At 58.5% G+C, this 23,524-nt stretch overlaps 4 protein-coding genes across 10 annotated transcripts; 1 reads left to right on the top strand and 3 right to left on the bottom strand.

The window, feature by feature from the left end:
• Positions 1 to 319: 319 nt before the first annotated feature.
• KIAA0895L (KIAA0895 like) lies at positions 320 to 8,624 on the top strand. Of its 2 annotated transcripts, XM_025371024.1 has the most exons (8): positions 320 to 1,040; positions 2,596 to 2,678; positions 3,615 to 4,240; positions 4,323 to 4,466; positions 4,719 to 4,851; positions 5,777 to 6,082; positions 6,180 to 6,277; positions 7,300 to 8,624. In XM_025371024.1, the coding sequence occupies exons 3-8, from the start codon at positions 3,671 to 3,673 to the stop codon at positions 7,462 to 7,464; spliced, it is 1,416 nt and encodes a 471-aa protein (XP_025226809.1). In that variant the 5' UTR covers positions 320 to 1,040; positions 2,596 to 2,678; positions 3,615 to 3,670; the 3' UTR covers positions 7,465 to 8,624. The 2 variants fall into 2 exon arrangements, with proteins under 2 accessions (XP_025226809.1, XP_025226807.1); XM_025371022.1 differs by lacking the exon at positions 2,596 to 2,678 and having other exon boundaries at positions 359 to 1,040; positions 7,300 to 7,803.
• NOL3 (nucleolar protein 3) lies at positions 8,491 to 13,857 on the bottom strand. Of its 5 annotated transcripts, none has more exons than XM_025371026.1 (6): positions 13,780 to 13,857; positions 12,907 to 13,217; positions 10,175 to 10,359; positions 9,757 to 10,059; positions 9,284 to 9,601; positions 8,491 to 9,181 (listed from the first exon to the last, which is right to left on the bottom strand). In XM_025371026.1, exons 4-6 carry the CDS (start codon positions 10,049 to 10,051, stop codon positions 9,174 to 9,176), a joined length of 621 nt encoding a protein of 206 aa, XP_025226811.1. In that variant the 5' UTR covers positions 10,052 to 10,059; positions 10,175 to 10,359; positions 12,907 to 13,217; positions 13,780 to 13,857; the 3' UTR covers positions 8,491 to 9,173. The 5 variants fall into 5 exon arrangements, with proteins under 5 accessions (XP_025226811.1, XP_025226814.1, XP_025226813.1 ...); XM_025371029.1 differs by having other exon boundaries at positions 10,175 to 10,213; positions 13,115 to 13,217; XM_025371027.1 differs by having other exon boundaries at positions 8,494 to 9,181; positions 12,907 to 13,806.
• Positions 13,858 to 14,403: 546 nt separating this feature from the next.
• HSF4 (heat shock transcription factor 4) lies at positions 14,404 to 19,779 on the bottom strand. Of its 2 annotated transcripts, none has more exons than XM_025370943.1 (13): positions 19,443 to 19,779; positions 18,746 to 18,854; positions 18,530 to 18,657; positions 18,306 to 18,430; positions 17,981 to 18,056; positions 17,754 to 17,818; positions 17,153 to 17,255; positions 16,776 to 16,914; positions 16,428 to 16,551; positions 15,418 to 15,523; positions 15,253 to 15,318; positions 15,006 to 15,075; positions 14,404 to 14,721 (listed from the first exon to the last, which is right to left on the bottom strand). In XM_025370943.1, exons 1-13 carry the CDS (start codon positions 19,563 to 19,565, stop codon positions 14,567 to 14,569), a joined length of 1,389 nt encoding a protein of 462 aa, XP_025226728.1. In that variant the 5' UTR covers positions 19,566 to 19,779; the 3' UTR covers positions 14,404 to 14,566. The 2 variants fall into 2 exon arrangements, with proteins under 2 accessions (XP_025226728.1, XP_025226727.1); XM_025370942.1 differs by having other exon boundaries at positions 16,428 to 16,655; positions 16,776 to 16,900.
• Positions 19,564 to 23,337, bottom strand: FBXL8 (F-box and leucine rich repeat protein 8). The gene is made up of 5 exons (XM_025370941.1): positions 23,216 to 23,337; positions 22,385 to 22,565; positions 20,477 to 21,481; positions 20,070 to 20,312; positions 19,564 to 19,903 (listed from the first exon to the last, which is right to left on the bottom strand). Exons 2-5 carry the CDS (start codon positions 22,534 to 22,536, stop codon positions 19,585 to 19,587), a joined length of 1,719 nt encoding a protein of 572 aa, XP_025226726.1. The 5' UTR covers positions 22,537 to 22,565; positions 23,216 to 23,337; the 3' UTR covers positions 19,564 to 19,584.
• Between the last annotated feature and the right edge of the window lie 187 nt (positions 23,338 to 23,524).

The following is a 23,524-nucleotide window of genomic DNA, read 5'->3' as shown; positions in this document are numbered from 1 at the left end:
AGTGACACGCTTAAAGTATCCTGGCTCCCGACCTGGTACACGGGCTGCGCCCCGCTTATGCAGGCATTTGCCCTCTGTGCGGACTGCGTTCCCGAGGCCGCAGGCTACGCCCCCACGTCTCAGCGCCCAGGCCGTGAGCAAGAGTCTCGGCCGCCCTGGCCACCTGGGAGCCCCTGAAGCCCAGACTCGCTGGGGCCTTGGGAAGGGGGCCCAGGACCACGAACACCACCCCCTCAGCCCTGCCTGGCTTCGCTCCCAGCGGCTTCGGGGACGCGCCGCCGTGGAGACTGACGAGAAGCTCCCCGCTTTCGTAAGAGCGTGCGCGCGCCCGAGGACGTACGTCATCGGCGTCGGCTCCCGCCGGCCGGGCGGCCGGTGGCTGGTGTAGCAGAGCTGGAGCGGCGGGCGGCAAGATAAAGGGCGAACAGGTGGGGGCACCGCACGCGCACGGACCCCCCCCAAACGCCGGGGGCAGGCGCGCGACGCGACCTTTCCTGATCTCCCGGAGAACCCTCCACTCCATTGTCTCCTGGCCCCACCCTCCATTGGACACGCCCTTCGCCTTATCCCCCACCGTTTATTGGCTACAGGTCACGCCCCTCCTCAATTCCTGGTTCCCCATTGGCTCTTCACCTTGTCCTCTCCCGGGGCTTCTTATCCGCACAGGCCACACCCTCTCATTTGTCACCAGACCCCGCCTTTAGTAGTCGAGGGCTCCTCCCCCATCCATCCTTCATTCATTATGCACCTAGTGCTGGGTGCTTGGTACAGGGGGTTGAATCAGACCCCGTTCCTGCCTTCGGGGAGTTCAGGGGATGGTGGGAGAACACGGACCTAGGCTCCGACAGTGACAGCTCTGAGTAAAGAAGTCGCCGAAGCAGTGGGACACTAGATGCGGGGAAGGCTTCCTGGAGGAAGTGAGGCCTAAACTGAGCCTTGAAGAATGGTTGAGTTTGCTCCAGGAATATATTGCAAAGGCATTCTTGGCGGAAGGACCTGAGACGTGAAAGAAACAGGCGTATTCTGGTAATTTCAAGGAGGTATGTCGAATGAAAGAAGGGGAGATGGAGGGGACTGGGCCAGGCAGAAGCCTGTAAAGGGATGAGGAGTCCAAAAAAGTGTACAGTTAGTTAAAGGGAGTGAAACCTGGGACCTGTAGTCTTTTCAAGCAGCTGGTCATTAGGCAGGGTAGAGGGGAGTGGAGAGGGGGAAGATGAGGTCTAGATAGGGAAGCAAAGTGCAGGGAAGGAATAATTCTAGTTCTGAAAGAAGGGCTCTTGGATTCATTTATTTATTGAGCAACTGCTGCGGGCCAGGCACTGTTCTGTGTTCTGGGGACATAGCTGTGAATGATGGAAAGGATAAAACAGATAACTATCAATATACCTATCATTCAAATATAAAGTGTACTGAAGTGATGGTGATGACTGCTAGAGAGAACAATAATTTGGGGAAGGGAAGATAGTGGAGAGGGGAGAGGAGGTTTACTATTTTATAGAGGGTGTGTTAGAGAGGCTTTTCTAATAACATGGTATTGATGCAGAGATTTGAGGAAAGTGAGAAAGTGACCCATGCCATTATATAGGGGGAGGAACATCCCAGACAGAGGACATATTCTGTTTGATATGCCTGTTAAACATTCAAGTGACGACAGTGCACTGAAGCTGGACATGATGGCATGTGCCTTTGGTTCCAGCTACTTGGAAAGCTGAGGTGGGAAGATCGCTTGAGGCCAGGAATTCAAGACCAGCCTGGGCAAATAGACACTATGTCAAATTGCACCGAAATTGGCAACACTGGTCTAAAGTTTTTATGGAAGAAGTCTGAGCTACTGTATTTAAAACCACGAGAGTGGATGAGAACACCTAGGGCGTGAACATAAATGGAGAAGTTTCCATAGACAAATCCTGGAGCGTTACAGTGTTAAGAGGTCAGGGAGATAGGGATGACCAGCAAGGTAGGAGGAGAACTAAGTTCGAGTGTCTTTGGAAAACCAAGTGGACAGCATGTTTCCAGGATGCAGTGATTTTTTTTTTTTTTTTGAGACGGAGTTTCGCTGTTGTTGCCCAGGCTGGAGTGCAGTGGTGCAATCTTGGCTCACTGCAACCTCCGCCTCCCAGGTTCAAGCGATTCTCTTACCTCAGCCTCCTGAGTAGCTAGGATTACAGACATGTGCCACCACGCCCAGCTAATTTTGTATTTTTAGTAGAGACGGGGTTTCTCCATGTTGGTCAGGCTGGTCTCAAACTCCCAACCTCAGGTGATCCGCCCACCTCAGCCTCCCAAAGTGCTGGGATTACAGGCGTGAGCCACCCTGCCTGGCCTCCAGGATGCAGTGATTAACTGTATCGGGTGCTGATCAATATGAAGGTCATTGCTGGTCATTGGTGACCTTGATTAGATCAATTTGGATGGAGTGCCGGGAATAAAAGGCTAATTGGAGTGTATTTAAGAGAGAACAGGAAAGAAGGAACTGCAGACTGGGTATAGATGACTACAGGTATGTGCTGCAATAGCAGCAGATGGAGGAAGATGCAGTGGGGCTGTAGCTGGAGGAGTATGGGTTCTAGTGAGGGTTTTGTTTTGTTTTTTAAGATGGAGAAATAACAGCATGTGTTTACGCTGATGGAAAGACTCCAGTAGAGAGGAAGAGATTGATGATGTAGGAAGTGATGGAAGTGAGTCGCTGAGCAGGCAAGGAAGCTCAGCAGCTGCAGCCTCTCTAGGCAGTCTCTGGGGAGAGACAAGATTGGACTGAGTCCTGGAACAGAGTCAGGGTGAGCGCCCTGACACTCGCTTTGGATGACCACTGGAAAGATTCCTCAGATAGGTGACAAGCCAGGGATTGGCTTGGATTTGCTGAAGCTTCCTTCTGTTCCCCAAAAGCAGATTCTAACTTGGATTTCAACAGATGGCTCAGAGGAGAGAAGGCATTCTGGGGGGTACTGGTGTAAGCATGGGGCCCTCAGACATTGAAACTGACTGAGGCCAAAGGGGCAGGATGATGTGGGTAAAGCCAGATGGGTGGGCAGGGGTGGCACTGAGAAGATGCCATAGGCAGAAGGCAGCCCCTGAGGCTTTCTTACCTACCTAATCTGCCCAGGCAGCTGAAGCCACACTGTACCACCTCCCAGATTAAGTGAGTGCTGAGTACAGAGGTTAGAATCACGAGTAAGGGGCTCAGTCCTTGCCTTCAGGAGCTCAGGCTGAAAGGATTCCAGTAACCACCATCTAGGTGGGTGTTTAAAACTTGCTTTCGGCTGGGTGCGGTGGCTCACGTGTTTAATTCCAGCACTTTGGGAGGCTGAGGCGGGAGGACTACTTGAGGCCAGGAGTTGGAGGCTGCAATGAGCTACGATCATTGCACTACACTCCACCTTGGGTGACAGAGCAAGACCCCGTCTCAAAGAGCAAAAAGAAAAAAGTGCTTTCCCCCGGCCCAGCATACTCGGGTGAGTCTGCTGGAAGCAATGGACGCTGCAGCCAATCAGACCCTTGGTAGCAGAGCCTGGGCCCACCAAGGGCCCAGCAGAGGCAATGTGGAGTACAGGGCCTGCTGGTCGTTTGGTCACACCCACTCATGCTGGTCTCCACATGCCCTTCTGTGTCCCCAGAGGTCGACAGTGTCGGGAGTTGGAGTGACCCGGCTGGATGTGACCCCCAAGACAGAATGGTGCTGGACTCCGGGGCTCAGGCGTATGATCAGGCACCCCCCAGCCCGCCTACCAGTCCCCCATCCCTGCGCCATAGGCTGAAGCCCTCAGACCGAGATGGGCCACCACTGTACCCCTGGTCTCAGTCCCTGGCCTTGCCCCTGGCTCTGGCAGTCCCCCCAGCACTGCAGCCCGAGCCTGAGCAGCAGCCCTTCTCACAGATGCACCTGGGCCACCGTGGCCACATGCGTCGCAGTGAGAGCACCTACTCTGTAAATAGTACTGGCCGGCGGGGACGTGGCACCCTGGGACGGCCTCCACCTGGACGGGGACAGAACCCAGGTGGGGGCACCCTGCGGCCTGCAGCCTCCCTGCCTCACATTGCTAAGACTCAAAGGGATGCAGGCCATAGTGCCAGCAAGAGCCCCTGCATGTTGGTGGCCCTGCGGCCAACCAATATGGACCGTGAGCGGGACAAGTTCTTCCAGTCCCATTACACCTACAATCCACAGTTCGAGTACCAGGAGCCCATGCCCACAGCTGTGCTGGAGAAGTACTGCGAGGCCTCTGGACAGTTCATCCATCAGGTCAGTCCAGCCTCTCCACCATACCCTGGCCCTGACCACCCAAGGGGCTTGTCCTGACCAGCCACTGTGGCCCCGTGTACAGGCAGTTGGCATCATTGAGGCTGTTCTGGAGAAGTTTGGAACCTATGAACACTTTGAGGCTGCCACCGGGGGGCAGCTGCTCACCAAGTGCCAGATATGGTCCATTGTGCGCAAATACATGCAGAAGGAGGGCTGCGTCGGGGAGGTGAGCTTGCCTGCAGAGCCCTTCCTCTACATGCCCCAAATCAGGGTGTCTTGTGGGTGACCCCAGGTCCAGCTCCACACATAACCCCCCCCTGCCCCTGCCCCAGTGAGGTGGGAGCTGGTTCTGAGCAGAGGTGATGAAGCGCGGGTGCCCTGGCCAATTGTCTGGCCCTGCTGCCCTGTGGCATCATTGGGTCCACCTGCACCCTGGCCCCAGGGTGGTGGCCATGGCTCAGAGCACTGCCACCTGCAGGTTGTGGTGCAGCTGAGTGAGGACCTGCTGTCCCAGGCAGTGATGATGGTGGAGAACAGCCGGCCCACATTGGCGATCAACCTGACCGGAGCCCGCCAGTACTGGTTGGAGGGCATGCTGCGGCATGAGATAGGTCAGGGTGTGGGTATCCGGGTGGATGGGTAGGCATGAAAGGGGCCTGGGAGCTGGGAGGGGTGGGAAGGAGGGGCCCCAATAACTCCCCCTTTTGTTTCCACCCCTTCCCTTCTGAGGTCAGGGCTTTCCCTTCCTGAGCAACTACCTCCGCCCTCTGGCTCACAGAGGTAGGCCAGAACATGCCTGCCCATGCTCTGGGCTCGCCCTCATCTCTTGGTCCTTTCGGGTATATTTTTCTCTCTCCACTTCCTCTCTGACTTCTCTCGACAGTGGGGGTAAGGCTGGTGAGGCCCTGACAGGCCAGAAGGAGAAGCCTCAGGGTCCCACCAGGCCACCCGCCACGCAGGCCCTCCAGGGTGGATGGAAGGCCAGATCCTGGGAATGGACTTGGCTTGAAGACACATGGCGCCTGGTTTAGGAGGGGACTGGCCAGGCTGGGCAGGAGGATGCAGGGCACTCACTGCTATTCCTCTCTGTCTGTCCCTCTTCCTCGAGAATCCTATTGCTCTGGGCAAGAGGTGTTTTTTACCGGGTGCATCAGCGTGACTGTTCAAGATGATGTGGGCACCCAGGATGTTGGGCAGGGTGGTATATGTATTCTTGTGCCCAGGAGGGCTGGGGGCAGTGTCAATTCGGGAGAGTTCGTGCACGTGTGTGGGTGCGTGGGTGTAAAGTGGGGGACGGATGGGTGGGAGAGGATTCATGTATGTGAGCCTCTGTGGATCCTTGGGTGCGAGTCCACCGGAGGAGGAGCTTCACGCTGCCTGGGGCTGGGAGAGCTTCTGTGCGAGCCTGAGTTTGGGAGCATGAGGATGGAAGTGTCGCGGCCAGAGCCCCGCCAGGTGGAGAGGGGCCAGGACTGGGCTCACAGGCGGGTCTCTGAACGCCCTACCCAGCGCCGCCTCCCCTCGCCTTCCCCGCAGGCACCCATTACCTGCGGGGCGTGAACAACGCGCGCCAGCCGTGGCACAACGCGGAGGGCCGGCTGCGGTACGGGCTGCGGCCGGCTAACCCCACGGAGGAGGGCCTGGCCAGCCTACACAGCGTGCTGTTCCGCAAGCAGCCGTTCTTGTGGCGCGCTGCGCTGCTCTACTACACCATCCACCGCGCCGCGCGCATGTCCTTCCGTCAGCTCTTCCAGGACCTGGCGCGCTACGTGCAGGACGCCGACGTGCGCTGGGAGTATTGCGTGCGCGCCAAGCGGGGCCAGACCGACACCTCGCTGCCAGGTGGGCGCCAGCGCAGGGGAGGTGCTTAGAGCGGGGTGGGGGCGGGGAGAGGGGCAGGGCCTCAGTCGAGGGGCTCACCGCCTTCCTGCGCTCCCAGGTTGTTTCAGTAAGGACCAGGTGTACCTGGACGGCATCGTGCGCATTCTGCGACATCGCCAGACCATCGATTTCCCGCTGCTGACCTCGCTGGGCAAGGTGAGGGGCTGTGGACCTTCAGAGGTTCCGGCCAGCTCCCTACCTCGCTGTAGAATTCCCTGAGCCTCGGATTGGTGCTAGACCGAGGGCTGGGTGCCAGGCCTCTGGTGGTGGGGGGAGTGTGGGTGGAAGTGAGAACAGGAGATGAAATGACTGGCAGCAAAACCAGGTGCTTAACGGAGGCTGCAGGTGTATGTAAATACTGCATCTCAAAGGAGGTGAGCATTCCAGGCCAAGGGAGCCATCAGGGGAAGGCCAGGGGAAGGAGGCTGCAGAAATGGCCAGGGAGCAACTCCCTGGCACTGGCATTTGTGCCAGGCCGAGGAAAGCAGACTTCATCTGAAGCAACGGGGAGTGGGAAGAGCTTTAAGCAGAGGACTGACACTGATATTTGCTTCAGAAGGCTCCTTCTGGACGTCATATGGGAGGTGGATTGGAGAGAGGACTAGGGAAGGGAGTGCAGGGGCATGGAGGAGGCCTTTCCTGTCACTCCTGCAGAAGGGATGGTGGTCTGGCCTAACCAGGCAGTGGCCATTGGGTTGGAGATGAAGGGACGAGCTGGAGAGCTCTTCAGAGAGGGGAATCCTTTTAACTCCGTGGCTACCATGATGGGAGGGTGAGAGTCCAAGCCCCCTCCCTGGAATCTGACCTGGGTGACTATGAAGAGGGTGGAGCTGGCATAAGCTGGAACTCAGGAGTTGACTGTTGGACATGGGGCCACCCTGAGGGCTATCCAGGGGAAGACATTAAGGAGGCAGTTGGATGTCCATGTTTGGAGGTGAGGCGAGAGGCTGGGCTAGAGAGAGAAGTGGGGTTGTAGGGCATCTATGACAAAAAGAAACTATTGAGAGAAAGAGCAAAGACCAAGGATTGAGTCTAGAGGTATAAAACGTTGTAGCTAATTGTGGATCAGGAGGGGAGTCCTGGAGCAAAGGGCAGTGAGCCGTAAGCAGTGGGCTGGAACCCACTACCTAAAAGCCAGGGGCCGCTGCCTATGCCTGATGCCCAGCTTCCTCCTGCAGGTGTCCTATGAGGATGTGGACCACCTGCGGCCCCATGGGGTGCTGGATAATACCCGGGTGCCCCACTTCATGCAGGACTTGGCACGCTACCGGCAGCAGCTGGAGCACATCATGGCCACCAACCGGCTGGATGAGGCAGAGCTGGGTCGCCTGCTACCCGACTGATGTCCGTTGAGGGCTGCAGACAGAGGCCCTGGACAGAAGCTCCAGATAGGCCCCGAGAACATGAAGCTGTTTGCTCCGTGCTTCCACGGCCTGGGTGTTTCTTGGGGGTGTTGGGAGGGCAGGAGCATTCCTTGAGGAGGAGTGGCAACATCAAAGGGTTTGTGTCCCTTGCTAGCCTCCCTGGGGCCTGGGGACCTGCAGCAGCATGTCTGGCAAACTGAGTCCCCCTCCTGCCTCCAGCTCTCTGTTGAGCAGAGGGAAGCCATGGGGGCAGGAAGGGAGCTGAGCATTGATGGGGATGGGGGTGGTTTGGGAATAGAAACTTGTTCTTGCATGAGATGGCTTTGGTTGTCCCAGTACTCCAGTCTCCCTTCCCTCACCTGGCCCCTTGGTGCTCCTTCAGCAATCGTGCTGTCTACCTCTCACTGGGTCCTGGTAGGGGTTGGGATCTCTTCTCCTGGGGTGATTGATGGCCTGAGCCTGGGGTCCTGGTAGTAGAGACCCAGCTGGTCTGGGGTCTGCTTTCTGACATTTTGCCTCTGTCACTGGTCATATATTTATTCCATATTTATATGGTCTACTTCCTGTGACTGGGAGCAGCAGCTCCTGAAGGTTTTGTGGGTGGGGGAACAGGACATTCCTTCCTGGAAGGCACCAATTTTCCCAGCCCCACTCCCATTACACACACACACACACACACACACACACAGTGATTCAGGCCTTGAGAGTCAAGCCCAAGAGCTCCCTTGGCCCTGTCACCACTCCCTCTACTGGCCTCTGCTGTTCCTGTCTTTGCTCACACCCTTACAGCTGGTCTCTGGCAGAGGTTGGCATAGCCTAGGAGCAGCTGCAATTGCGCCTGAGGGACAGGCCCTAGAGTTTGGTGGCCCAAGTCCTGAACCCCTCTTGGACCAGGTGAGGTGCAGAGGTGGTTGCTGCTTCCAGTTTCCCTTCAGACTTAGCTGTATGAGCCCCACTCCTATCCTTTGGCCTTAGTTTTCCCATCTGTAAAACTCAGAAACACAGTTGGAAAGTCCTTGTTCATTTAGTCATTGAATATATTATAATATGTATAGAGCGCCTTTTGTGTAAGTTACTGGTCAGAGTCCTCACGGAGCTCCCAGTTCAGAGGGAAGCCAGACAATTAAAACAGTAATGACAATGATGTGTGTGGCCTCTGTCTACCCAAGGTCCCTTTCTGCTCCCCTCTTCTAATCTCACTTCCCAAGGCTGTGAGCTCTAAGCCCTCCCTACGTGGAGAGAAGTCACCCTCCCCTTGCTCCATGTTCAGCCCAGGGACTTGCATGGGGTTGAGCTGGTACCTACACAGGCTGCCAAGTGGCTCATGAGGGGAAATGGGTTGTGTATGTGGGCATGAGGGTCAGGTCCTTGTCCCACTAAGGGGATTAGTCTGGGATCTCCAGGGTGCAGCCTGGACTCCTAAGGGCAGATTAGGGCTGAGGACTGGATGATGCTTGTGGTAGGCTTGGGGCTGCCCAGGTCCCTGGGACTCAGAGGTACCCACCCTCTGTTCCTGGGCAAATAGCCAGAATCGTGGAGAGAGCCCAGGTCCCGGTGGACCCTCCGGAGTTTATTCACTTCCAGCAGTACTGGGCTGGACTGAGCCTTGGTGGCATCCCATTCGGCTCCAGCAGCATCCCAGGTCCTATCCAGCATGGGCGGAGCACGGCCAGTCAGAGTTCTGGCCTTCAGGAATCTAGAGATGACAGAAACAGTGGTCAAAGAGTTGGGGTCCCACATCCACTTCCCAGGCAATGCCCTCCCGCCAAGCTGGCTCAGGGTTTGGGCGGCCTCACACCTTCCGACTCGTCCCCTTCCTCGAAGTCGGGCTCGGGCTCTGGATCCGGTTCTGGCTCCAGTTCCGGCTCTGGTTCTGCTTCAGGCTCGGGTTCCAGCTCTGGCTCTGGCTCCAGTTCAGCCTCTTCAGAGGCCTCTGCTTCCAGCTCTGGCTCTGGTTCCTCTGGGGTCCCGGATTGCACCGCCTCGCAGCCCTCGAGGCCCCCGGCCTCGTTGGTGTCTGAAGCTCTGGGCAACCCGGGGCATGTGGTCCCCGAGCCGGGTGCCTCCGGCGTCCAGTGGCCTGGGCATGGAGGGTCATAGCTGCGGTCCCGGTAACCTGGGGCGGAAGTGGGAGTGACTGAGGCTCAATTTATCCCTGTGAGGTTTCACACTCTCCTACTTCTAGGGGAGACGACAACCCCGCCCTCCCCGGGCCTTTGGTCCGCCCCACCCCGTCCCCGCTCTGCCCTAGGCCCCACCCCGAGCACTCACCCGGACCCACGTGCTGCCAGTCCCAGGCGGGGTCAGGCGCGCCCGCGGTACGCTGGGCACAGCGCAGCAGCTCCTGGCAGGCGGCCTCGCCCTTGCCCTGCACCAGCAGCAGTAGGCGGCGCACCCTGCGCTCGGCATCAGGCAGTGCATCCAATGCCTCGTACTCTGGCCCGGTGAGCACGCCTCGCGCCAACAGCGCGTCCAACAGCAGCCCCGAGTCCGCCTGCAATGTCTCTACCAGGCGTTTCCTCTCGCGGTCTATAGTCTCCGACGGCCGCTCCTGCGCGTTGCCCATTGTCAGGCCTGCATGGAGAAAGGGGAGAGAAGTAATGGAGGGCTGCCCTCTCCCCTACCCTCGCCGCCTGTGACCTCTCTCTCATTGCCCCCAGTGAACACCCGGGCTGGGGTCTAAGTTCACCTTGATTCCAGCCGCCAGTGGTCTCCGCAAGCACAGGACCTGGAGGCCAACACAGGGAACTCAGTGTCCTCCTGCCTCTCCAGACGCTTCTGTCCTGTCTCCTCCTCAGGCTCCTCCTTCTGTCCCCAAACGTCAGCTGTGAATCTCTTCTCCTCCCCTGCCTTTCCCAGGACTCTGTCTACTCTCTGAGTGCCCTCCCCAACCGGGACCTCCTGAGCTAATCAGAGGCGGGTTCAGACCCCGTTTATCCAAACTAAGGTCTTTCTCTCAAATCTGCTTCACCACCTAACCAGGCAGAAAAACCTAGGATTGATGCTGATACTCTACACCCAGCTTGCAGACAAGTCCTTTCCAGTCTGACTGCTGAATATTTCTCTCACTATCCTCACTACTTATTAAGTCCAGCCTTCTGCCTCCTGCTTTGGCCCTGCAGAACCCAGGACTAGAGCTCCCTGCTTCCATACTCTACCCTCCAGTCCCCTCTGCACCCAGAGCACAAAGTGCTGAGAGCCTCCCTGCCTTTCTCCCCTTACCTTGACCCTGAGATCCAACTTTCCATGACAAGCCCTGCCTCTACACCCTCCCACCAACACCACCACCATAATGCAACGCCAATGTGGTCTCATGGCCCATCCTGGTCCCCTGATTCCTGAGCAGAGATACCAGAATCTTCTTCAGGCCTAGCTCTGACCGAGATCTCTTGACATCACCTGAGACCCACCTGTCTCCCTGCTGAAGCCCTAACTCCCAATGTGACTGTCTCCCTGCTGACCCACCTGGCTCCCTGCTGACCTCGGAATGACCTACAGACATTTGTTGTTTGATCTTGAAGTACCCAGGGCCTAGCTCACACAAGCTACCGACAAATGCTTGCCGAACTCGGACTGATTTTCCTCCATGGATTGCCCTATTTTGAGAGACCTTTTTTTTTTTTTTTGAGATCGAGTTTTGCTGTTCCCAGGCTGGAGTGCAGTGCACAATCTCGGCTCACTGCAATCTCTGCCTCCTGGGCTCAAGTGATTCTCGTGCCTCAGCCTCCAGAGTAGCTGGGATTACATGCGCATACCACCATGCCCGGCTAATTTTTGAATTTTTAGTAAAGACAGGGTTTCACCTTATTGGCCAGGCTGGTCTTGAACTCCTGCCTTCAAAAGATCCACCCGCCTTGGCCTCTCAAAGTGCTGGGATTACAGGTGTGAACCACCAAGCCAGACCTTTTTTTTTTTAATTTTTGTTTTAAGAGGTGGGGTCTTGCTATATATTTTTTGTATTTATTCTTTTATTTTTTTTTAGTAGACACGGGTTTCACTATGTTGGCCAGGCTGGTCTCAAACTCCTGACTTCGTGATCCACCTGCCTCGGGCTCCCAAAGTGCTGGGATTACAGGCGTGAGCCACCTGCCGGGCCTGGTCTTGCTATATTGACCAGGCTGGTCTCGAACTGCTGGCCTCGAGCGATCCTCCCATCTCAGCCTCCCAAAGTGCTGGGATTACTCTTGAGAGACTATCTCTACCAACAGCAGCTATTAGGGAGAATTAATTTGCTTTAACCTTTTTTTTTTTTTTTTTTTGAGACAGAGTCTCACTCTGTTGCCCAGGTTGGAGTGCAGTGGCACATTCTCTCCTCACTGCAACCTCCGCCTCTTGGGTTCAAGTGATTCTCCTACCTCAACCTCCCAAGTAGCTGAGACTACAGGCGCCTGCCACCACGCTCAGCTAATTTTTTGTGTTTTTAGTAGAGATGGTGTCGGTGTTTCACAGTGTTGGCTAGGCTGGTCTCGAACACCTGACCTTGTGATCCACCCACTTTGGCCTGCCAAAGTGTTGGGATTACAGACATGAGCCACCGCACTCGGTTGCTTTGTCCATTTATTGCCAACCAAGGATTATGGCCCATTCCTATGAGTGACTTTACCCAGCCAGCAAGACCCCCGGCATTAGGAGGCAAAGACATCAGGTCTTGGACCATGCCCTCAGCCCACCCCCACCCCCATAAAACCTCCCTTCCTCCCCGCCTTGGCTTTGTTCACAAGGCATCCTCCCATCTCTTCTTCCTTTTGCTGTCCCTCCTCCGCCTCCTTCCCTGGCTCTAGGAGGCTGGACTTTCTCTGGGAGAGAGGATTTGGTCCTAGCTGCCATCCTGCCTCCCAGGTCTCTCTCAGTACCCTCTGGTGTCATGCTATACCTCCCCCGTCACACCCTGGCTCCCTCCCATTGAAGCCCTTCCCCCGGGCCACCAAGCTGAGACCAGGACTACCCCCTGCCCCTCCATCTCCCTTTATGTCCCATCTGTGATGAGTATTGCTTCACTTCTCAGTGAGTCTCCATCAGCTCCTGCCTTGCCACCCCACCATCGTCACCTCATGTCCTGTAACAGTTCCTCTGAGCCCCTCTCACTCCCATTCCACTAGGACCCATAGCACAGTGATTTTGACAACTCTCTGGGCTAGGATTGCTGTTCCTATTTTACAGATGAGGAAAGAGACAGGCTCAGAGATTCAGTGGTAAAACTGGAATCTTACTTGCTCCAGCCTGAACTATGAGGAACTTAACTATATTTTCCTGTCTAGCAGAATTCCATCCTAAATACCTATCTACCTCCCCCCGCCAACCCCACTGCCCATCTGAGAGAACCAAAAGTATCTGGTCTGGCTACTCTAGCCTCCTCCCACCACTCTGGACAGCCAGGCCCTTCCCAGCTTCCCTCCACGAGTCAGGGCTGGGAGAACTCACTATGCCTCTGGCACCTCGGAGCCTTTGCTGATGCTGATCGCTAAGACTGGAATCCTTTCCCCCCTCCCTCCTCTTCATGAACCTATCCATCCTCCGGGACTCAAATGTTCCCTTGTCTACACCAATGTCTAAGTGTCCCAAGGGCAGGTGGTTCCTTCTTCTGTGTACCCAGTGAACAACATATGTCCTCACCACCGCATTAACTGACATCACTGCACTGTGTATGTGCAGATTATCTGCTTTCTTCAACTGAGGCTTCCTAAGAGTGTCCCTCCAATTGGTGGGCATAGGAAGGGAGAGGGGGACAGCACCTACTTGGGACAGACACAGGGAGGGTGCAGATTGGATTGCCCCCTCCTTCTCTCCAGCCTACGTTGTTTTCATGTTAGCCTCCTCCTCCTATGACCCCAAGTCCTGCCCTTTATCCTGTCTAGGGGTAGTGACTCCAGCTGGTCTGGGCCCTCCCTTTGAGGCTCTCAGAGCTCTCAATACCGAAGTTATTTAGCGGCCAGTCCTTCGAGGGTGACAGGTCCGATGCTTCCCAGAGAGCCATGTGGCGGGGTGTGGAGCTGGGTCCTAGCCCCCAACCCCAACTAGCTGCGCGGGCTCTTTGGCGGGGAAGCCAGGGTCTTGGGACACTGAAGAGCCTTTGCGCATGTGCGGCCGCACGGATTCCCCGCCCCACGCCTTACCTCCCAGAGCTCACCCAGTCCCAGAGCTTGAGAGTCCTGCGGCAGGGCGGGGTCCACAGACCTCACCCCGAGGTCCGCAGCGGGTGACGGGGCGCTGATTCTGCCCAATCTCGGTTTCCCGTCCCTCCCACAGCCGGGAGTGGGGCTCCAGGTCTGGCCCGTTTTGGGCGGCCCCACTCACGGGTCGAGCCTCGGCGGGGCAGGAGATGACGGTGCAGAAAGGCCCGGGCAGGGTGGGGGTGGGTGCAGCAGCTGCGGCGGGGGCGGGGCGGCCAGGGCTGCTGGGAATAGGGAGGGTGAGGGCTTCTTCCCCGGGCACTGGGAGCCACGCCGCGGAAGCCGCGCGCTGGCTGGGGACGTGCACGTAGTCAGCTTTCCCTTCCCACCCGGGGCGCACCAGGAGATGAGGCCGGGAGGGGGCAGTTCGGCCCGCGGCCCCACACGTCCAGTGCCCACTCAGGGCCTGCCAATTTCCAGGTGCTTTCCATCTATCTTGTCATCGACCCCTCTTCTCTGCCTGTCACAGACGAAGTTCACAGAAGGGTACCAACTCACCCAGGATTACAGAACGCATGCATTGCAGAGCTGAGTGCGACTCAGAAGCCCCAGCTTCCCAGAGATTGCAGCGGCGCCGCGCCAGCCCTGGATCCGGGCCTAAGCAAGGGAGCTAGACACCGGATCCCCAAGCACCTCCACCCTCCTGGGGTTCCTCTATTAAAGACCTAGTATCTGGACGCTTCTACAGTGCAAAATCACCCCCCACCCACAACTCCTGTGCTGCCTGGTCGATAGAGAAAAGAGACGCGAAACAGAAAAAAAAATGGAGTTTATGTGCAGGGTTCGTCGGGGTAGTGGAGAGAGGCCGTTGAATAGTAGGGGCTTCGCTCACTCCCGCCAGGGGGTGCCAGGAAGCCAAGAAGGATGTGCAGCCGCGGACTGGTTCCAAGCCCCTTCAGAGGCGCGGGGTCTCAGGGGGAGGGACTGGCTTCAGAGCCCAAGTAGGAGGCGGTCCGGCTCTCAGGAGTGCTGTAAATGGTTAAAGCCCCAGGCAGGCCCAGGGCTGGGCCTCCCAAGGCTGCCTGGACATCCAGCAGGAGTGGGGCCCCGAGCGTGGGGTCCTTCCCTAGGAGAAGTGGGGCTGTGCTCACCAGGGGAAAGGTTCCCCCTCCTTTCTTCAGGGAAGGAGAGCCCTGCCTGCCTGCCTTCTGCTCAGTTAGGATGAAGCATCCATTCTTAACCTCCCCACTCTCGCCCAATGGTGAGGGCACGGGTGGCTCAATGAACGCGCTCTGCAGGGCAGCCTGAACTCAGGATTTCCCTGCAAATTGCAGATTGCCCCCTCACTCAATCAAGGTAGCTCAGCCCAATCACGGCGTCCTCCCAGGTATGAGTCATCACAACCATTACCTGGGCTTGGAGAATTTAACCCCTTGACCGCCAGCTCAGGCTCACCCGGCTCTGGAACCAAGGGCTGCATCTGCGTGAGAACCGCAGGGAGCAGCTGGGGAGGGGACCTAGCAGCTGAGGGGAACAGCTGGGAAATCACTGCAGCAATTCTCCTAGAGACATGGCTCTGGCTCACAGAGAACAGCTATGGACCAGAGGGCTTGGCTCAGCCACCCCTGGCCTCTGCCCTCCCGGATCTGCTTCTTACCAAGGACAGCTCCATGTCCAAGTCCATCAGGGTCCATTCTCGCCCTTGGAGACTGGGGCCCAGCACCTGAGGAGAGCTCTGGGTCAGTGGTGCCCTCTCCAGGCTCCACAGAGAGCTAGACCCCACCAGGTCTCATGCCCCTGTTTCAGCAGAAGGGGTACTCACATCTAGAGGCCCTGCAGACTCCACACTTTCTTGAGGGGGCTGAAGCAGCATCGGAGGCAGCAGACTCTCTGGGCTCCTGTCCCCGCTCTCCAGGCCCAGAGGCCCCCTGTGCAGAGAGAACTGCTTTTGAGAAAACTGCTTTTGGCCTGCAGTGTACGCCCTCCATTAAGTTCCCAAGGAACCCAGATGCATCAAGATTTAAATCCCCCAACATTTAGAAAATGATAGGAGAGGACCCCCATCCTTTTTCTACCCCCAACCTCCCCACCTCTGCCATAAAGGGGCACAGAGAAAGTGCCTCTGCTTCCTACCTGGGACCTGGAGTTTGGGTGGTGGAGCTGGGGCTTTGGGACCCCTCCCCTCCCTATGTAAATATCAATATCAATGCTTCTTTCTTTTCTTTTCTCTCTGTCTCGATCTTTCTTCTTTCTTTCCTTCTTTCTCTTTCTTTCTTTTCTTTTTCTTTTTTTCTTTTTTTTTGAGACAGAGTTTGACTATGTCACACAGGCTGGAGTGCAGTGGCACCATCTGGGCTCACTGCAGCCTTCACCTCCCAAGTTCAAGTGACTCTCCTGCCTCAGCCTCCTGAGTAGCTGGGACTACAGGCAAATGCCACTACACCCAGCTAATTTTTGTATTTTTAGCAGAGGTGGGGGGGGTCTCACCATGTTGGCCAGGCTGCTGTTGAACTCCTGACCTCAAGTGATCTGTCCACCTCAGCCTCCCAAAGTGCCAGGATTACAGGCATGAGCCATAATCATAGCCACCAATGCTTCTTAAACTATTGTGTATTTTACAATCACCCCCAGGGAACTCATTTAATATGTAGGCTCCTAAGCCCTTCCACAGATGCTGAGTGCCCTGACTGGGAGGCTCTGCTTTCCACAGGACTCTGATGCTGGGGCCAAGAAATCAGGTGAGTATCATGGAGTCAAATGGCTAGGAAGCTTTGTGGGCTGGTAAGGGCTGTTCTATCACAGGGCTCATGGTCCAGCTGGGGCTCTGCTCACCTGTCAGGTATCTCCCTGGGATCCTCTGGTTCAGGCTGTTGGGCATTCCTGGGCCCCTCGGGGCTGAAGCTCCCTTTCCCTTCCAGGATGGCCTGCACCACAGCCACAGGCAGCGGTGGGGGGGCTGTCACGCAGAAGTCACACTCGTTTGGGGCCAGGGCCAGCCCGGCCTCGCCATCCCCCCCTGGACTGGCCGGCTCTTCTTTGAGCAGTGCCAGGCCCTTCTCCCTGCACCGGAGAAAAGCTTCAACCAGACCCTGGCACTGATTTCTCCCTTTACCCCCACAGCCATCTGGGCTGCCAGGCTCTCCCCCACAGGCCCCCCAGGGGCAGCTCTGTCCCCCTTACCTCCTGCCATCACTGGAGGGAGAAAGCCTGATCCCCTCAGGGGATGGAGAGTCTTCTGGGATGTCAGAGATGATGGGGCCCCTGGCCCTGTGAGGGCTGAGACCCAAAGTCGTCTCTGGGAGGGGCTGTAAGTAGAAGGCTAGGCCCAGCCCTTGGCCTGTAGGTACAGGGAGAGCCAGAACCCCACCAACACCCACCTGGGCCAGGTCTAAGGGAGAAGGTTTGAGGGAAGAGGCTCAGTCCATGCTGGAGGGCCTGGGTCTGGTTGGGGGGAAGACTGGCTTCCATCTTCTCTTCCTTTTAGGGCATGGGGAGAAGGAACAGGCTCTCCATAAGCCCAGCCATGCCCTTGGGAAGGGGGAAGAAGACAAACCTACCGACTGGATGAAGTAGGGGTCCTGCAGAAGGGCACCAGGTAGAGGGCAGGTGTTGAACTTGGCAGGTGTTGGGCATGAGCTCCCCTCATCCAGCATCAGGGACCTGTGTGGTCGACCAGGGCACAGGCAGGCGTGGGGCAGGGTCAGCCCCCATGCCCCTCGGCCTGCACTTCCCTCCCTCCCTCAGGCCCCAGCAGCCAAGTCAGCAGAGCTGAGGCCTGTTGCCAGGGTGTCAGTCACATGCTGGAGGTGGAAGGGGCTCCCCCCAGAGATGGGGGCCCTTTGCGGGCAGAGAGGGGAGGGAGGGAACCTGGTTTGAGCCCCAGGCCCTCAGCTGTTGGGAAGCCTTGGGGGGAGGGGCAAGGGGCTGCTGGGGCAGGAATTTGGGAATAAGGTCCTGGAATGGGAGGATCTGGGAGTGGGGGTATCAGGTGGCAGAGTTTGGGGGAAGTGGATCCTAGATGGGGTGAGGAAGCCTGTAGTGCAGGGGGAGGAATGAGGATTCCTGATGGAGGAGTTTCTGGAGGAGAAGGGGTCCTTGCAAGGGGTCTTCTGGGGGGTCTTGGAAGTAGGTGTGGGCCTTCTTGGCTTTCTCACTCACAGCTTTCTCTTGCCTCCTGCATTGCTCGGCCCCGCCTGAAGTGGCCCAAAGAGACACTGGATCAGCTGAAAAGAAAGCAAAGGGTTAATTCATACTTTGGACACCCCTCCCACCCCTGCACTTCCAGGTGAGGGAGGGAGGTTTAACCAGGGGCGCCGGGGGACTGGGCGGTGGAATGGGGTGTCGAGGAGTGGGAGGGAGAAGTGAGGCATCGGGGAGAGGAACACCTTGCCAATGACCCGGTGCTGCTGACCGTGGCTCTGCCGAAGTGTCACCACCTCCCTCCACAAGATCTCGTTCTGCCTGAGGAAGGGGTGGGAGGGTGCTGAGGCATCTGAGGGTTCGCCCAGTCACCACCCCCCACAGAATGGCGAGGCCGGGGACCCAGGAGACCACCCCGATGATTGGCCATCCTAGAGATCGCCCGTAAGCCTGGATGGAAGCGCCAAGGCCGGAGAGAGGAAGGGGCTGCCCAGAACCGCCTGCCGGCCAGTTATGGTCTCATCCCGAACCCTCCACCCCCGTCCCCTCTTTCCCCACCCGCCCCCGCACTGCCTGAGCTCCCGCAGCCGCGCCTCGGTGCTCTCCTGCACTCCCCGCAAAGCCTGCACCTCGCCCAGTAGTCGACCCAGGTCCTCCGGGCGCCAGCGGCCGTCGTCGCCGCGCAGCGCAGGCACCTGCGGGCGGGAGGCACCGTCGGGACTGGGTCGCAGGAGCAAGGACGGCAGTCCCAGCACCCCTCCTCCGCTTTGCTCATTCCCACAGGCCGCCCCCACCTTGCGCCGCACGCGCTCCAGTAGCTGCTCGCGGCCGCGCACGAAGCTCGGGTGCTGGAACTCGACGTGGTCGCGCTCCGGCCTAAGCAGGCCGCCCTGCTCGATGCTCACCACCTTCCGAAAACCGTCTGGGGAGTGGGGCGTGGGGGCGTGGGTCGCCCCATCCCCGGCACCGAATCCCCCATCCCCGCTCCCTGCCCGGCCGTAGGGACTCACACATGTTGAGTTGGCGCACGAAGCTCGCCATGTTGCTATGCTTGAAATACTGGGGCAGCACTTCCTTGGCGAAGCGGCTCTGGTCGCTTACGAGGAAACTGGTCCCGCTCTACCAAGAACGTCGCCCGCCCACCGTGCGGGCGGAGACCAAGAGGGTGAGCGGTGCCCGCCCACGGCTAGTCCTGCGCTCCGGCGTGCGCACACACACTCACTCTGGGGTCCAGGCCTACCGCTTACGGGGACATGGGTCGAGGCCAGGCCAGAATGGGCTCCGAGGCCTGGCCTGGAGCGACCACAGTGAGTCCCTATCCCCAGCCAGACCCTGACTCCATGCTCGGTTCTCAGAAAGGAGAGGCTGACGGGGTTGCAGCCTTGGACAGGCCCCAGCCCCGCAGTGTGCCCTGAACTAGACCAGCCCTTCCCATTTCCTGGCCTCTGTTTTCCCATCTGTCGGATGGGGTAGGGTGGGAACTAAATGGCCTCCAAGGTCCCTCGGGCTCGAGGTCTCCAGAAGGCTGCCTCCTTCGGCCGCAGAGGAAACCCCCGTCTCGCACGCCCCCTCCACGGTGAACTTCTCTGAATGGCCGAATCTGGGGATCCACGGCCAGTCCCACGCGGGGGTTGGGCGGGCATGGGTGTTCACTGGCGTGGAGGGACCCCGGGACCACTGGGGGAATCGAGGGGCCCCGGCCCTCACCGGGCTCCAGCGGATCAGGTGGTCTGTGCCTGGGTCCCCCACCAGCGCCCATAGCTTGCCGAGGAAGGCAGGCACGGGGCTGGGGCCTGGCTCCGTGGGCAGCGCTGCTGGCGCTTCCTGCATGGTGCAGTCTCGGCCCGGCTCAGCGCTCGGGCCCGGCCGCTGCGGGCTCGTCAAAGCCGCGGAAAGTGCTGCGTTTGCCGCCCGCTCCGCCCCACTCCGCCCCAGGGCGCCGGGTCAGGCGGGGGCCACGTGCAAGCCCGCGGGGCGGGGCTGGGACAGCGGCCGAGGCACCGGAAGGCAGAAAAGGCTGGCTGGATGGGATGTGTGGAGTGGAGTGGGGGGGGGGGGGACGAGTGGGAGACTTGGGTTCGAGTCCCACCCTTCTCAGTCCCTCTATTTCCTTCTCTGTTCTACGGGAGAAATAGCCGGTGTGCGACCTGGTGTGGGCTGGGCAAGTGCTAGAAGGTAATGGCCAGAGGCACAGTGAAGCCCCAGGCAGGGGAAGCAGATAGGAAGGTGGGACTCCCGCCCAAGCCCTTGGAGGTAGTCATTCCAAGGGTGCGAGTGTCCCGCCCCTGACCCCCCGCAGCTGTGTCAGTCCAGAGGACCCTGAGGAAACCCCACCTCTGCCGGGATGGCTCCTCCGGTCCCCCGTGCGTTCCCTGCCCTTCCCTTTCAGATCCGACCCCGCCTTTAACAGGACTCTCAGAAACACTGCAGGATTTGTTTATTTCACACTCACCCCTGAGGCCCGGCCCGCGCCCGTGTCCTCCCTCTCCCCGCGCCAGGGCCGCAGAGATGCAGAGTCCGCAGAGGGGTGGAGGCAAGAGGGGGGGCAGTGTGTCCAGGACCGAGCGGGTGGGGCGTCTGCAGAGGGTGAGAGCAGCGAGTGGTCTGAGGGCGCCCAGGACTGGTCCCGATGCCATCACAGTTCCCAACTCCGTAAAGACCCGGGCGGGCAACAATCCCGAAAGAAGGCACTAGCAGTCGGGGCGCGCCTGGGCACATCCGTCCCATCTCGGAGCGCTTACGTCTGCGGGGACGGGGGAGAGAAGTCGCCCAATCGCGCCACGAGCGTGGGCCGCCAGGGATGCGGCTCGCGCGTGAGCTTGAGGGTATAGGTGCGCAGGCGCGGACAGTGCGCGCAGAAGGCTTCCAGCACCGAGTGGCTCACCACGCAGAAGCAATGCACCTCGCGCAGGGCCGCGCAGCGCGCCGCCAGCTCCTCCAGCGCGGCGTTCAGCTCGGCTGAGGCGGCTGCGCGCACCTCGAGTGTGCGCAGGGTTGCGGCGTAGTGGTGCGCTGCGAAGCGCACTGGGCCTACGGTGTCGCCTGAGAGGTTGAGGCGCAGAACAGCCACGGGGACCGCTGGCTGCAGGACGCGCGTCACGCTCTCAAAGGGCAGCGCGGGCTCCAGCTCCAGCTCCACTGCCAGCCCAGGGTGGCGGCAGCGCAACGCTGCCCAGGCTTCGTTGGGCAGCGGGGACGCGCGTGCATCCTCGGGGCACGCGCACCGCAGAGCCAGGAGCGCGAAAGGCGCGCGGTCTGGCGCCGCCAGCGCTTCGAGGATGGCGTGCGACAAACTGGCTAGGTGCAGGCCGAGAGCGCGCAGGCGCGGGCAGGCCTCCAGTAGCTCGAGCACTGAGCCGGGACCCACGCTGCCCACTAGGGTACTGTTGTCCAGAAAAAGGCTGTGGAGCTCGGGACAGCCGCGCGCCGCCTGCAGCACTAGCGCGTCGTCCAGTGTGAAGGGCAAGCGCCGCAGGTCGAGGTGGCGTAGCTCGCGGGCCGCCCCGCACACAGCGTGCACAGCCTCCAGGACGTCGCGGCCCGCGTCGAAGAGCGGCTTCTCTCCGCGGCACTCCAGGCGCAGGCCTCGCAGCCCCAGGGCACGGCCCGCCAGAACCATCAGCAGCTCGATGGCCGCCCGGCGGCTCGCCTCCCTCGATGGCTCAAATTCCAGCCGGAGGTTGTGAACGTGGTCCAGGCAGGTGGACAGATAAAGTGGCAGCATGCCTTCCAGCTCACATTCGCAACTTGAGTTAGAGCCGTGCAGAAAAGGCCTCGGCTGAGTCCCCGCGACCAGGGAAGAACCCTCTATCCACCCCTTAGCTGGGATTCCAGCTGCCATCCCATTTCCTGCCTCCCTCCCCACGTCTCTGTCCAGACCACGACTGTTGCCCCAAAGGAGGGAACTCGCATCCTATCCTTTTAGAAGATTTCAGTGGCGTCTGCCACAGGATGAAACCTGGACATGGAGAGCCAATGATATTTTAGGAACTGGGCTTTCTCAGCTGTCTCTAAGAAGTCTTGGCGTGGTTCGAATTCCGCCCCTGCCATTCCCTAGCTGAGTGACCTGTGGGAAGTGATTAAGTCTGTCTGCCTCAGCTTCCTATCTGGGCAATGGAGGTAATGATAATACCTATTTACCACACAGGTTTTCGTAAAGATTAAATCAGTTAATATATGTAAGGCACTTAAAAACAATGGTTGGTATATATTAGGTAGTCAATACATGTCAGCAATTATTATTATTACTATTATTATTATTTTGAGATAAAGTCTCACTCTGTCGCCAAGCTGGAGTGCAGTGGCGGGATCTTGGCTCACTGCAACCTCCGCCTCCCGGGTTCAAGCGATTCTCGTGCCTCAGCCTCCGAAGTAGCTGGGCTTACAGGCGCCCGCCACCACACCCGGCTAGTTTTTGTATTTTAGTAGAGAGGGGATTTCAGCATGTTGGCCAGGGTGGTCTCAAACTCCTGACCTCAGGTGATCCACCCGCCTCGGCCTCCCAAAGTGCTGGGATTACAGGCATAAGCCACCGCACCCTGCCAGCAATTATTTTTTAATATGGGGGAGTCAACCTGAATCTCTAGCCCACGACTCCACAGAGAAGGTGAGTGGGCCATGGAGAGGGGAGTGTCGAGGAGCAGGCTCACCTGATTTTTGTGTCGTGCCACACAGTGCTGCAGGTAGCAGCGGCGGCCCAGGCCCTGCAGACCCTGGCGGCGGCAGCACGGTCTCTCAGGGGCAGGTGGCGGAAGATGAGTGCCAACACCTCCTCTGGCAGTCCCTCTCCAGTCTCGGCCATGGCCCGGATCCGGCTGGGGTGGCTCCGGCCTGGAGAGAAAGGGACGTCTCTGGGCTTAGGAAGGCGCAAAGTGTTGCGGGAAGACCCATCTTAGGTGTACAAATGCTTGTGGCCTGAGTAACTGAGGGCCTCTCAGACAGCGTGGGGCATCAGATAACTGCTTTCTTTTTTTTTTTTTTTTTTTGTATTTTTAGTAGAGACGGGGTTTCACTGTGTTAGCCAGGATGGTCTCGATCTCCTGACCTCGTGATCCGCCCGTCTCGGCCTCCCAAAGTGCTGGGATTACAGGCTTGAGCCACCGCGCCCGGCCGATAACAGCTTTCTGAACACTTGTTCACAAAGCAGATTTCACAGCCTCACCTACTAAATCAGGCTCTCCGGAAAGGGTAAGGCCCAGGAATCTGCATTTCAACAAGTCCCCGGTGACTCCACAGGTTCCACGTTGAGAACTCACCCCCCAACCTTTTTTTTTTTTTGAGACAGGGTCTCCCACTTTACCCAGGCTGGAGTGCAGTGGTGGCGCAATCACAACTCACTGCACCCTCTGTATCCTGGGCTCAAGCAATCCTCCCACCTCAGCCTCCCGAGTAGCTGGGACTACAGGGGCACGACACCACGCCTGGCTAATTTTTGTAATTTTGTTTCAGATACGAGGTCTCGCTTTGTTGCCCAGACTGACCTCGAACTCCTGGGCTCGAGCGATCGGCCCGCCTCGGCCTCCCAAAGTGATGGGATTACGGGGATGAGCCACGGCGCCCGGCCTGAGAAACCCCTTCTTAACCCGGCCGGTTAGTAGAAAGTGACTACAGGGTTAATAAGGCGGGAGCATTAATGTAGACTTTTCCTTGTCAGGGACCATGAGCCAATCAGGAAGCGAGGTGTGGGCGGGGCAAAGCTGGATCCGCCCCGGGAGGGGAGGCTCTTTCCCCGCCTCCTTCCCCGCCTCCGCCTCGCGGGGGAGATGTCCCTGGTGCTTCCTAAGACAGCC

The sequence above is a fragment of the Theropithecus gelada genome, chromosome 20 (assembly GCF_003255815.1).
Source record: "Theropithecus gelada isolate Dixy chromosome 20, Tgel_1.0, whole genome shotgun sequence".
In the NCBI taxonomy this organism is placed as follows: Eukaryota; Metazoa; Chordata; class Mammalia; order Primates; family Cercopithecidae; genus Theropithecus; species Theropithecus gelada.
Note: the sequence above shows the minus strand (reverse complement) of the source record. Positions and strands in the feature narration are given on the sequence as shown.

Excerpts from the sequence above, each read along its gene's own strand:
- KIAA0895L (XM_025371024.1), top strand. The coding sequence starts at position 3,671 with ATGGTGCTGGACTCCGGGGCTCAGGCGTATGATCAGGCACCCCCCAGC. Across the intron at positions 4,241-4,322 it reads CTGGACAGTTCATCCATCAG|GCAGTTGGCATCATTGAGGC; the intron begins GTCAGTCCAGCC and ends CCCCGTGTACAG. Across the intron at positions 4,852-5,776 it reads CATGCTGCGGCATGAGATAG|GCACCCATTACCTGCGGGGC; the intron begins GTCAGGGTGTGG and ends CCTTCCCCGCAG.
- NOL3 (XM_025371025.1), bottom strand. The coding sequence starts at position 10,051 with ATGGGCAACGCGCAGGAGCGGCCGTCGGAGACTATAGACCGCGAGAGG. Across the intron at positions 9,602-9,766 it reads CCGCCTGGGACTGGCAGCAC|GTTACCGGGACCGCAGCTAT; the intron begins GTGGGTCCGGGT and ends CTTCCGCCCCAG. Across the intron at positions 9,182-9,283 it reads GGAAGGGGACGAGTCGGAAG|ATTCCTGAAGGCCAGAACTC; the intron begins GTGTGAGGCCGC and ends TGTCATCTCTAG.
- HSF4 (XM_025370942.1), bottom strand. The coding sequence starts at position 19,565 with ATGCAGGAAGCGCCAGCAGCGCTGCCCACGGAGCCAGGCCCCAGCCCC. Across the intron at positions 17,256-17,753 it reads GCAGGAGGCAAGAGAAAGCT|GTCCCTGATGCTGGATGAGG; the intron begins GTGAGTGAGAAA and ends TCGACCACACAG. Across the intron at positions 15,076-15,252 it reads TGGACATGGAGCTGTCCTTG|ATGCAGCCCTTGGTTCCAGA; the intron begins GTAAGAAGCAGA and ends GTTCTCACGCAG.
- FBXL8 (XM_025370941.1), bottom strand. The coding sequence starts at position 22,536 with ATGGCCGAGACTGGAGAGGGACTGCCAGAGGAGGTGTTGGCACTCATC. Across the intron at positions 21,482-22,384 it reads TGGCACGACACAAAAATCAG|TTGCGAATGTGAGCTGGAAG; the intron begins GTGAGCCTGCTC and ends CTCTAACTCAAG. Across the intron at positions 19,904-20,069 it reads GAGGAGCCATCCCGGCAGAG|CACTTGCCCAGCCCACACCA; the intron begins GTGGGGTTTCCT and ends ATTACCTTCTAG.